Below are 12,426 nucleotides of genomic sequence, written 5' to 3'. Positions count from 1 at the left end.
TGGGGATTGTCGCGGAAGTTCTGGAGTGACGTGACCGTGAATTCGCCAGTTCACGCGATGGTGAAGAAGGACGTGGTGAGGCAGGCAAAGACTGCAGCATGCAGAGGGCGATCTAAGTCTATGGTGGTGCGAATCGCGCTGATGATGTCTGGGGTAAAGGCAGCCCGTTTGGGGCGTTTTGAGGCTGGTGGCGCGAGGTGTTTGGCCCCTTCTAAGGCCAGAGTGATCTCTCCTTGTTGGACCAACCAAGGTTGCCCGTGAAGAAGGTGCCAAGCTCGGATTCCGTAAAAGTAGTTTGCTAGCGTCTTCCCTGAGTACATTCCTGCGCAGGATGCAATAAAAGCTAGTAAGAGAATAGATGAGGCTGGGCATCGTTGTTCTTCTGGAATCTTACGCGAGTTGCAGAAAACATGGAAAACAAGCAGTCTTGAGCCGTAGGTCTCGCGCGTGCTTGCCGCATGTGAGTGACTGATGACTGTTATGATCCTATCCAGGTCGTCTTCTGAGACACTGATGGGGCATCCCGCGTTGTCAAGTCTGGATCGTGAAGCGGCTGGGACCCACAGGCGGAGCCTTTCACGTGTTAGGCAGTGAGGGCGAAGAGCTGACGCGAGAGGGGTGAGTGAGGAAGGGTAGGGACGAGGTTGGGCATGCATGAGGGTCAAGGGGAGTGGGGTGGTGCCTGCAAAACGAGAGAGGTTAGTCCCGCCATGCGTCTCGATAGCGGATGAGCTCTTCTCCCCAGTTCCACCTCTCTGTCCCATCCACCTGCTCCCCATCAATTGGGCTATGGCTGCTGACGGTGATGTTGGGTGGTGGGGTGGATAAGTCTGCGTCGACGAGGAGACTGGGTAAATCTCCAGGGAGGATAACCAGCGGCAGGAGAAGACGTCTGGGGGGGAACACGCCTCTGGAGGGACCATCTGCGGGATTCTCAGCACTGGGTACATACTCAAGATGGATTCCGACGAGATTGTCAAGTTGTTCGAGCTGTTGGTGTATGCGTCTGAAGACGAGATTGGTTTCACAGTTGCGACTCCAACCTGTCTTCCAGCCGAGAATGACTCCTTGGTTGTCGCAGAACAGTCGAAAGTGCGAGGGGGCGTTGGCATCAACATAGTTGTCCAGGATTGTGAGGAGGAGGAGTTCGACACCAACGGCTTCTGCCCAGCCGATGTCTTGTTGACCGTTGAGAGTTCTCCACCTGGGGTGTAACGTCCAGGCCCGCCAATACCCATTGATAACAATTGCGATTCCAACGGATGAGCTCGCATCTGAAAAGGCATGTAAGTCGATGAGAGTTGGGGGTTGTGGGATGGAACATCCGACAAAGGGCTGAGAGAGTCTCTGTTCCCACCAATTGAGATCTTCCTCAAGATGTTTGACTGCGTGATGTGACATGAACGGACTATTACCGCAGATTCTGAGCATGGTTTCCATAGCTGTGAGATAGGCTCTCCCTGTGGGTACCACCAGGCAGGAGTGTAAGAGTTTCCCATACAGCCGTTGGACGTCGAGGAGAACATGAGTGACGTGGGAGCGCCATTCCGCGATCGCTGCAAGGTACTTCGTCTTCTTGTCCATTGATAGTTGGACCGTGAGTTTCGCCAAGTTCCACATGAGCCCCAGGTATAATACCACAAGGGCGAACACTGTGTCTTTGGTGGGTTCCCAAAGAAAACCCAGGGGGACGGACACACGGTTGATATCTGTGAAACCGAAGTTGTACTGGGAGTCATGAAGTGAATGTGGGGAAGTAAGCGAGAGATCTCGTAGTGGGAAGGCGCAGTCCTCTGCATAGACGTCGAAGGTACCGTCTTCGTGCACAGAACCTTTGAACCATAGTCTCCCTCCTGTCTGCCGTTGACCGTTGGCTGCCAGAATTGTATGAGCGCGTGCTCACGAGGCATTGTAGCTATCCAAATACTCATGTCGCACGCGGAAGAACAGGTGATCATCCACCCATTTAACCAAAGGACCGAGTCCTTCTGCGCGTAGAATATCAATACCTGCGTCAGCCACATGTCCATAGACTCCTGCAGAAGGTCCCATACCGAAGGAAATGCAAGTATCCGCGCAGAAGCCTCCTCCTGGTAAACGCACAACCGCAGCTGCCCATTGCGAATGATGCAGAGGAACTGTTCTGTAAGCTTCCACAATATCGCGGGTAGCTGCTTGGGATCCCGGTGGTAGACTTCGTATGATGGTGCACACCGTGTCGAAGGTGCCCCACGTACAAGGGAAGTCGTCTGAGTTGATGCTCGAGTTGATGGATGGGTTGGAATACTCTGTTGATATGGCGTGGGGGAAAGAAAAATTTTGTATGACGCGGAACTTGCCAGGTTTCCCTGGTTTCAGAATGATGGATATGGGAGAGGTCTGGAACGGACCGAGTAGGGATAGTAATTCTTGCTGGGAGAAAGGGCTGATGTAACGCCCGGTGTTAAGTTCTCGGTTGAGAATGGTTTCGAACGCGCTAAGGAATATACTGGAAGAAGGGTTATTAGGTGGAGTTTGTATGGTGTGGATGCGGGGAATGTTGAGAACGAAACCGTGTTGGAGTCCTTGGGGTAGATTTGGATATTTGACAAGAAGATTAAAAGCACGTAGTTTCGTTTCCCAAATGTCGAACTTATACGGTGTGATTGGATGTAATCGCCTGAGCTCGAGGGCAGTTCTGAGCTCCGTGGGTGGTAGCCAGGCAGCCCGAGCAGACGTGTCGCTCGTTGTGGGAGGAACTGGAGCAACTGCCGACACGTTGCCAGTCGACGCATAATGGTTTGTCCGAGCTTCACAAGAGTAGTTGTTTGTTGTTGCAGGTAGCAACCGCGGGGAAGGCGCTGTCCCAGAGTCGTTCGGCAGTGCATTCGATGAAGCTGTGTGAGTTTCTCCCCAGGCAGACGGCGCACACTGCTGGGGAGCAAGTGCTGTGTGCGCTGCCTTGAAAACCCGAGCGGGTGCTTGTTGAAACGCGAGTGTTGCGTGGGGCAGAGGACTTCTTTGTTGGGGATGCTGACCATCTTTTGTGACTCGGGGAGGTAGAGCGCTTAGAACGTCTTCCGTGCGAGTTGGAAGAGGGTTCAGCTGGTCCATTGTGAGAGCTCGAGTATTGACTCTTTTGCTGCAATGAGCCAAAGGCGAAGGCGAAGGCAACCGCAACCGCAGAAAAGGCAGGTAAATGCAAGAACAAAGGGGAAGGTAACCGCAGAGTAATGCGACCGATTGAGTAAAAGATGGGAGCGGATGAGTGTACGCGTGATGATTAAGAGCATTGGTTGGAGGAGGAAAGAAAAGGATTGGTCAGTAAGGGTTGATGTAGGGCCGTTGATGCGCTACATACTTTGAAATCATTGCTCAAATCTTGTTTGTTTCGGTCGTCTCTATAGACTCTGTCCACCGTGCGTGTGATCACTGTTTCGTTGATGATGGATATGTCCCAAGTGTTTGCTGGAATGGGAATCGCATTGTGCCAAGCCCGACGTTGTTCTTCCTGAAATAACATCAGACCTCTGTGCGCTGATTTGTCCCTCGAATTCCAGTGTCTGTGGATCATGATTGCTCCCCAGAAGCGGGCTAGCATTAGGACTCTTTGCTTCGGCCAACCTTTCTCTTCGAGGGAGTTGATCATGCGTGGGACTGCTTGTGCGAAGTCTACTGTGGTGAGATTTCGGTCTGGTATCATGCCAGTTGAGGGCCTCGTGGCTGCCGCGCTGACCCAAACAGTGGACCCGTCTTCTCCCATGGTGGGCACCATTCCTTCATCGTCCTTGGTGCGATAATTGGTGAGAGCGTCGTCTAGCCCGCCGTTGGTCCAGTAGTATATCTCTACATACAGACCTTTGTCGAGTTTTCATATGGCAAAGTCTGATACTAGTATCTCGTCTTCTGCTGCTGTAGGGCGGGGATATTCGGGGAGTACGTGGTACTTGTTGCGGTTCTTCTTCTTTTCCTCAGCTAGCGCAGTTTCTTCTTCAAGCCGAACGGCTTGGACTTGACGCTCTTCTTCTTCTTCGGCTAACCATTTCTGTTCGGTGCGTAGTCGTTCGTCTTCAGCTACTTGTAGTTGCCACTGTGCGCAGAGGGCGTCGTTAGTGGTTTCCCAGATGGCGCGGAGATTAACTGCCGCTTGGGCTTCTGTGGTGGTAGCTGTCACGAAAACAGTTCGACTGGCACGATACCTTTCGTCCATGAAATCGGGGCACACATTAGTGCTGGGATCACAGGGTAGTCTGTTCATTCGGTGAAATCGTCAGATTTGGAATGAGAAGTGGCTTCAGAAGGATGCTTTGAAATAGGTAGATCAAATGGACTTCCGAGCCGCAAGTACTATCGATGATATCAAGAATCGATAGGTACGAAGAGAAGAAGGCGTGAGTTACACTTTGCTCAAAACGGACATAGACCTTATTCTGACCACGTGCTCATTCTTCGTACTTAGTAAGAATCCAATCCATCCTGTTGACATAAGCACGTTCAACTAGATATGTTATTTCTCTTTCTTCTTGCTATGTACTGTATAGCACCTTCGTCACTCAGCCACACATCCTCCATAGACTCATATGTACCTGCTTCACGTCTTTTCCCACCTCAGAAAGGTTCTATCAACTTCCGCTGAGTCTTCTCTAGACTTCGTACAGCTGTTCCAACGTTCATGTCACACACACTCGAGCTCAATTGTTGGATCCTTGGGGATGGCCCAAAGTATGTCTTTCCTATCGACATCGAGAGCACAAAGACCGTGGGCCATTTGAGAGTCGCTATCAAGGACCAGAAGAAGAATCGGTTTGATTGTGTTGATGCTGACGATCTCGAGATATGGCAGGTGAGAGATTGTTTCCCGTGATCTGGTGCTGAAAATCTGATGCTGTCTAAGATCAAAATCAACAGAAAAGATTCACACTTGCTCGACACGATCGGGATCGAGGGCGGTATCAAGGATGGCGTGGAGTTGGAGGACGCGTTGACCGAGATGTCAGAAGCGTTCCCAGATGGAGTGGAGCGCAGATATATTCATATCGTTGTGCGACTTCCTACAGTCACTCAGGGTGAGGTTATGGAAGACCCAACTGACATCCTAGCACGGCTCAACACAGGTGAGGTTACACCAACTAGTTTTCGAGGTTGAGCCACTCAAATATATTCCACTCAAAGAGTTCAAAAACACCCTCGAATCAGGATCCGACTGCCCTCCTCCTTCAGAAGCTGCTCAATCCGATCAATATCGCGCAATCCAGGGTGGGCCTCGCAAAATATACGATGGACGCTACGCTCAAAGCAAACCGGCTGACACGACTGCGCCACCAATCCAGTTATTCAACCCGGCATTTGCGTTCTTCTCAAGTAAAACGTTTGACCCTACATACGAAGTGCCCATTGACATACTTTGTGCCACTCCAACTCTCATGGCTGAATTTGCAACCGTTTATTCCGAAGAAGATGACCGCAGGTCAAATATTGTTTCTCTACTGGATAACGTGCTCGGACACCGTTTCGTGAAAGAGCAGATTCGTGGTGGCAAATGTATCCCAGATGGTGTAGTCTATGCATTTCACAACAAGATCCCGATATGCCTGATTGTAGATGAAGAGAAGGACCAGTTTGGAGGTGGTGGTTCTGACCCTTCTGTCCAGACGTCTTTCTCCTTTTTGCGCATCTTATGTCAGAAGGTACACTGATTTGACACTTTAATATTTGTTATTCTTGTCACTGATGCTTGTTCTATAGGAAGCGGAGCTCCCCTTCATGTGCAATTGTCCTGCGTTCTTGATTGCGCGTGCTGGACCTCAGCTAGTGGTTCTTGGCGCAGTCCTCAGGGAGAAGTGTATCGTCCAACGGCTTACGGACTTCATGTGGATCCCAACTTACTCCTCACTGGATGATGACCACTGCCTTCGAATTGGGCGCGTCATGCATGCACTCAAAGAATCAATCACTCTACTCAAAGACTGGTATGATAACAAGGTCTTCAAGCGCGATGAGCCGCGTTATGACATATCACATCCTGTTGCACACTCTCGTTTTTTCCCAACCCCAGATACCTACAAACGGGACGGCAAGCTTGTGAAATTCACATATCAGCAGCCTCTCGAATCCCATCCTGCCTGTGTAACATACCTAGCGAAGACCGTCGAGACCGACTCGATCCATGTTGTCGTGAAGTTTGTCACCCGGTACGGTGTGGACGTCCACATGGCGATGGCGGAAGCAGGGTTCGCGCCGAAGCTTTTGTACTACGGACCAATCGATACCATGCCGCACATGCCATCGTATGGCGAGCTGCGGATGGTAGTTATGGAGTATGTGGATGGAACGACGGCCTCTAATGCACGGGCACTGCCTCGCAGTTTCAAACAGGACCTCACTAAAGCAATCGAGTACTGTCACGAGCGTGGTTTCGTGTTTCGTGATCTTCGGAAACCAAATGTCATGATCACGAAGGAAAACAAGGTGCAACTTATCGATTTTGACTGGGCTGGATGCGAAGGCCGGGTTACATATCCTGTATCCATCGACTCTATCGATATTGAGTGGCCGGCAGAAGTGAGACGATTAAACCCTATATTGCAGCAGCACGATCACGATATGCTAGTGCGACACTTTAAGTAGATCTCTCAATTTGTTTTTAACTTTATCAATCATTACAATCCGGTCATGTATACATATTGTATGGTGATGTAACTTACACACGAGAGGCTTAGAGGTCCATCATGAAAAACTTGAACGAACTGGAATGACTTCAAACCATTATAGTGGAGCGATGCGTCCGAGTAAGGGCTCAGATAATCGCTTGCAGGTCATTTCTGTTGTCGGGCCGGGTATTCTTGCTGATAAGGCAGAATTGTTAGCACTATTAATGAGGCGCCACCGCACGGTAGATGACCTCGGGCTTGTTACCACTCCCGGAGCCACCGTTCGGCTGCCAAGCTGTGGCGAAAACACGGTACCAGCAGTGTAGTGTAAGAAAAACTTCGGGAACGTTGTCAGCTCTAGCCTCTGATAAATCAGTAAGTAGTACCTCTCAACTCCTTCACCCGAGTTTTTGCTCGTACCTTACTAGTAATACTGGAGCTCAGAGCCGAACAATTTCGCAGTGGTGCTAGATCTTATCGATCTCATCACTGTCCAACTTCCCTAATCTATCCCTAAAGTAGGTTGCAATCAGCTGCTCGCTTCGGGTGCGTTCTTTATGTAATTAGGGGCTCATTGCAACCAAAAACGACATCCACGTGTCTTGCCCACAGGTGCCGACGTTGACCTATCCGACGACAACATGTAACTGCTCACCCGAGACCTGGATCATGGCAAGTCAGACGTGGCTACCATGCCACAAGCCTATCAGCGGGTTGGATTGTGCTACAGAGCACTCTGTAGTGAGTTACGTTTCCCTGATATTTCTTACCACAGCATATACTTCCTTCAAGTCGACTCAATGGCCATCTCAACACAGCCGTGGTTACCCGCATTTGTGACACATAGATAACACATGGCGGCTATGCGTGTGTAATTGGGGCCCTGGCGAGGCCAATGGGCATCACGTCCAACAGATATCGCAAACCTGGTGGAAAAGCATTTTTCTGGCGCAACTCCGATGACAGTAACGAAACGCGGGGAAGCACTTAGGTGTCAGGTCTAGCCTGCCGCTGTCAGAATTTTTGCCGCATCAGAGGACTGGTGAGAACGTTATATCGTTTTATGTACCATTATATGACAATATGTGCAGAGCGTGTCCTTATTTTTCATTACTCGAGGCAACATCAAGTCATTACCACGTATAGGCCCTGCAATCAACGTAATGCACCCTAAAGGACTCATCATTATCTGATGGGCGCAGCAGAAGTACCTTGGAGTTGAGCTAGAATCACCATGATCACATGCTTGTAAACTCAAAGCTAGGATCCCATTTAAGTTCAAGTTCAAGTTGTTTACATCACGATACCAATCCTTCGCCACTCTATATATCTGGGCCTTATTCGCTCACTCCTCGTGAGCAATCTATACCCTCATATGATGGCCGCTTCCTCGAAGAAGGAACTCCAAGACATCATTCAGTATCGCAATGCATACTTTGTTGCATTCTCAGCGGGGGTGGTGGGATTCACCTGCTTTGGTTGGGACGTAAGTTTAATGGGCGGTATGCTCGCGTTACCATCATTTCAAAGTTATTTCGGTCTGCTCTCGGATTCACCCTCTGCACGCGCCAGCTTGAGCGGAAATATCGTCTCGGTCCTGCAAGCAGGAGGCTTGTGAGTGTATATTCAAGCATGAAAACTTATTTGGCTAAAGTTACGTCACCAGCTTTGGGGCATTGTCTTCGACCTACTTTTCAAGTCGATTTGGGCGGAAGCCTAGCCTGTTAGCTTCCGCAGTCGTATTTCTCATTGGAATCACTATTCAGTCGACAACTGGAATTGGGATGTCCGCACAAGTTGGACTGAAAGTCTTGTACTTCTCTCGTTTCTTCGCTGGCATTGGAATTGGTTTGTTATCAGCTTTAGTGCCAACATACGTATCCGAATGTTCTCCAAGAGCTATACGTGGTCGATGCCTTGGCAGCATCCCACTCGGAATAGCACTTGGAAATATGCTGGCTTGTGGGTGTCCATCGCAGACCTGTGGGATTTAATCTGATAGGCGATGCATAGTTTGGGTCAATTACGGCGCTTCTCTCAATATCTCACCGGGACAAATGCAGTGGCGGTTGCCCATCATTGTTCAGATTGTACCTGGAGTACTCTTTTTATTTTTGATGTATTTCCAGCCCGAGTCTCCCCGATGGCTCGTTGAGCGCGGCCGCTACGAAGAAGCAGCTGCAGTCCTCGCATATATCGCGAGAAGAGATCAGGATGATGATGCCATTGTGCTGACTCTCCACGAGATTCGTGCCGATCTCGTTGGGAGGCAAAACCTTTCGCTGATCACCCAAATTCGTAGGATGGGAGAATCGAAAATCATATTCCTGCGCTGCATCATTCCTTCCATCGCTATCATATTTCAGCAGTGGTCCGGCGCAATCGCTATCACTTACTACACTCCCCAAATATTCGCCAGCCTCGGTTTAACCGGTACTTCCGCGACACTACTTGATACCGGCATCTATGGTGTCGTGAAATTCGTCGCCACATGCTTCACCTTGACCCACATCATCGACAGCTGGGGTCGGAAGAGGACCATGATCTACGGTGGCCTAGTGCAGGGGCTGATGATGCTATGGATCGGTGGGTATGCTGGTGCTCACCCCAACCAAAGCATTGGACCAGCAACATACGTATCTATTGTTGCCGTATATATCTATGCCGTGGCATTTAGCGTAGGCTGGGGATTCACCCCCCACGTCTTCAACGCTGAAGTTGCCCCAGGACATCTCCGTCAACTTGTCCTGTCCCTTGCATGTGGAACCGACCGGCTTTTGACATATGCTCTTGCCCAGGTCACGCCCACCATGCTTGAGCGCATATCCTATGGAACATATCTTGTTTTCGGCATCTCTTGTATGATAATGGTGGTGTGGGTCTATTTCTTCCTACCGGAGACCACTGGATACGCACTGGAAGATATCAAATATCTTTTCGAGAAGGATCTCATTCTTCGCTCGCTGGAAGATGCGCCTGGGGGTCGGGTCTTCATTGGGACGCGCCGCGCCGCCACTGTGCATGAGCTGAAAGCTGTCGATGCACTGTCCACAGATAGTTCTGAGGTTTTGAAGGACTTCAAATCACAATCGGACGGAGAGTTAGTGAAGGGAGGTTCACAGAAGTGGGATGGGGACATCATTATATGAACGCTCCAGTGCATGTTACGATGGTTTGTACATGTTTTCGTTTGTGTTACGTCGTGTTTCGTATAATGACCGTTTATGAAGTTCGGACTTTTATGTGGCTCAATTGTAGTACTACTTGTATAGCGCAGCTCAAGAATTTGTTCTCCCTACCTTTCGGAATAATACTTCCAAGCTTTTTAAGAGTAACTTGCACCTCTACCACAAACATGTCTTCCACAGTCGTTTGAGACACCTAAAGTGATCTCTTCCCCTATCATCGATTTTCCTTCTTAGCAGCTTCATTAGGACCACCGCACATCAACAGACTGGGGAGTCCGCAAGGCAATGACTAGGCCTTCAGAATTGTCGGTCCTGGAAGGCTGCATCAAGTTCAGTACTGCAAACATGCGGTCTCCGATGAGTGGCTTGTCTGGTTTGCGGAGTGACACTCTCGCAAATACTGCCTATCGCAGCGTCAAAATTACAAGGAGACTGCAAGAGGTGCTCTTCCATTCCTCTATCATGCCGGAACCTCTCCTACTCTCCACATTGCCTCGATCTCATCCCCCGTTCGTTTGTTCTTTCCCGGTGCTTTCTCCCTCTCCAACTGGCGTTTCATACTTCAAAGCTTCACAGGTCACATCATGCTTATGTGCATCGTTTTGATGGTGCTCTCGTACTCAAGTACTCACCCCTTCGTCACGGATATCGTGATTACATGCCGTACTGTACAATATTATGCACAATTGCAATGAACTATACATTTCATCTCAGTATGCTGTCTCAGATTTTTACCTCGCTTTGAATGTACTGGGTGCAACAGGAACTTGAGCATCGAATGTCAGGATGTCCGAGACGGAAAGACGCTACCAGTGACGACTGTGACGACGCCGGTGGAGATAACATGTGGTGTCGAAGGGGTTAACATGCGATAAAAACTCGAAAGGGGAAAGAAGCAAAGAGAGACACAAGTACCAGAGGCTCAGGCTGATCGATATCTTCCGGCCGACTGGTAGCACACGTAGAAGTCCTATCGCCAACACACACCAGTACTGATGGAGTTGATTCGGTCTCGTTCTCACCGGACGACACTTGCATTGTCAGTGGTTCTTCATCCGCATGCTCTGGATTTATCCTGCAACCTTCGGTTCTGCCTATACTCTCATCCTCAAGTCAAGTCCGCGACCATTCTGATACGAGTGCCAAGCCTTACCGTCTTCCAAAAACATTTTTTCCTTCTAGGATATAAGAGCAAGGCCACCAGTAGAATCAGAGCCACCGTTCAGCCCATAAAACCTAGCGAGCCATGCATTTCTCATTCCTCCGAGTCGTCGCAGTCGTCACAGCTTTGACAAGATCTATGTCTGTCACCGCCTCACAGTGTGCAAGTTTAGGCCAGGCTTGTGGCACGACCAACCCGACAGGTCTTATATGTTGCGATGATCTTTTCTGTGAGCCTACTGTGAGTATGAGTCGTTCGCTTTGCATCCAAAATTCAACCCCACGACTCACCTTTGCGTCTTGTACCAATAGGAGTCCGGAAGTTCTTCCACATACTGCGGGGAACCTGATGAGTTTGGCAAACTGAGCACGTCATAATAGTGAGTCTTATCTCTTTCGCGTTGGCAATGCTTGATCGCACGATATACAGTTCGTTGCGGAGTTGATGGATGTGCTCACTTTTATACAAATTTTCCGGACGCCTCGACCACACTCCTGAAAAAATTACTGTAGCGTTGATAGAAGACCTCGGGCTTAGGCCTCATGTCATTCGACTTGTGTACGTTTTGCATCAGTAAAAGTAGAAGAAAATTGGTGTCTTCAGCCAACATCGAAGTAGGTGTACGTGACATTGAAGATGAAGGGGCTGGTGTCGAGGCATTGGAACAAGAACTAGAAAACAAGGTGGTGAAACAAGAAAGGGGATCACGTGCACCTGGACAGTCGTAGACTTGTCCACTATTGTCAGCATTGGCAGCTAGCTGCAGGCCGCCCAACACCACACTCTAGCACCAAGTACGCCACTTCAAGCACTCATCCAGCTTTCAATGCTCTCCCAGCTCTCCAACACGCTTGCAGCAACCAACCGCGCCCCTTCGCATGGCCAACCAGGGCACGCATCATCCCCGAACTATCCGGCGAACTCGACTTTCCGGACTCCACGACCCTCAGACTTTCTGAAGCTTTCTCACTCTGCAAATTATATTGGACTAGGACGTGCCATCCCCTTCCCGTTTTTCTCCTCTTTCAAATCCCAACATTTACAGTGGACGCGCGCCAGTACTCGGTCTGCTTCTGCTGCAGTATGAGAACCTACATGGTCATAGATTCTGTTCGGTGGATGAATCTCAATTCGCTAATTATGCTCTCGATATTTATAGGAGATCGAAAAAGCCAGAACAAAGTCGTGCGTGCTCTCTCACATGAGGCGTTCGGGGTGTTTTTGACTTGCTTTTGTTCTGCTTTCAGCCCATCCAAATCCAAGTCCGCATGACATCGAGCACACGCACGTCTCTCACGACTCAACTACTCATGGGTTACACGACGTCTCCGTTATCAAGCATGCTATCATCTGCGCCTTTGTCTGCTTCATAAAGGAAGTCACCTCCAAGGATCAAACCCATCCACGAAGGAGACCCGTCCCGTGCGTATTCAGCCACTGTACCTAC

The 12,426-nt window shown here is 49.6% G+C and overlaps 4 protein-coding genes across 4 annotated transcripts; 3 read left to right on the top strand and 1 right to left on the bottom strand.

The window, feature by feature from the left end:
* Positions 1–2,783: 2,783 nt before the first annotated feature.
* F5891DRAFT_570877 (uncharacterized protein) lies at positions 2,784–3,985 on the bottom strand. The gene is made up of 2 exons (XM_041372323.1): positions 3,341–3,985; positions 2,784–3,121 (listed from the first exon to the last, which is right to left on the bottom strand). The coding sequence occupies exons 1-2, from the start codon at positions 3,752–3,754 to the stop codon at positions 2,792–2,794; spliced, it is 744 nt and encodes a 247-aa protein (XP_041222516.1). The 5' UTR covers positions 3,755–3,985; the 3' UTR covers positions 2,784–2,791.
* Positions 3,986–4,711: 726 nt separating this feature from the next.
* F5891DRAFT_570857 (uncharacterized protein) lies at positions 4,712–6,741 on the top strand. The gene is made up of 4 exons (XM_041372322.1): positions 4,712–4,822; positions 4,888–5,093; positions 5,152–5,666; positions 5,725–6,741. The coding sequence occupies exons 1-4, from the start codon at positions 4,797–4,799 to the stop codon at positions 6,604–6,606; spliced, it is 1,629 nt and encodes a 542-aa protein (XP_041222515.1). The 5' UTR covers positions 4,712–4,796; the 3' UTR covers positions 6,607–6,741.
* Positions 6,742–7,742: 1,001 nt separating this feature from the next.
* On the top strand, positions 7,743–9,916 carry F5891DRAFT_570754 (general substrate transporter). Its single transcript, XM_041372321.1, has 3 exons — positions 7,743–8,243; positions 8,296–8,591; positions 8,643–9,916. Exons 1-3 carry the CDS (start codon positions 8,005–8,007, stop codon positions 9,776–9,778), a joined length of 1,671 nt encoding a protein of 556 aa, XP_041222514.1. The 5' UTR covers positions 7,743–8,004; the 3' UTR covers positions 9,779–9,916.
* An 869-nt stretch (positions 9,917–10,785) lies between these two features.
* Positions 10,786–11,675, top strand: F5891DRAFT_1051822 (uncharacterized protein). Its single transcript, XM_041362511.1, has 7 exons — positions 10,786–10,803; positions 10,877–10,934; positions 10,958–10,971; positions 11,000–11,020; positions 11,058–11,208; positions 11,231–11,328; positions 11,370–11,675. The coding sequence occupies exons 2-6, from the start codon at positions 10,877–10,879 to the stop codon at positions 11,326–11,328; spliced, it is 342 nt and encodes a 113-aa protein (XP_041222513.1). The 5' UTR covers positions 10,786–10,803; the 3' UTR covers positions 11,370–11,675.
* Positions 11,676–12,426: the final 751 nt, after the last annotated feature.

The sequence above is a fragment of the Suillus fuscotomentosus genome (assembly GCF_016647785.1).
Source record: "Suillus fuscotomentosus strain FC203 chromosome Unknown F5891scaffold_51, whole genome shotgun sequence".
Lineage (NCBI taxonomy): Eukaryota > Fungi > Basidiomycota > Agaricomycetes > Boletales > Suillaceae > Suillus > Suillus fuscotomentosus.
This window is presented reverse-complemented; position numbering and strand designations above follow the sequence as displayed.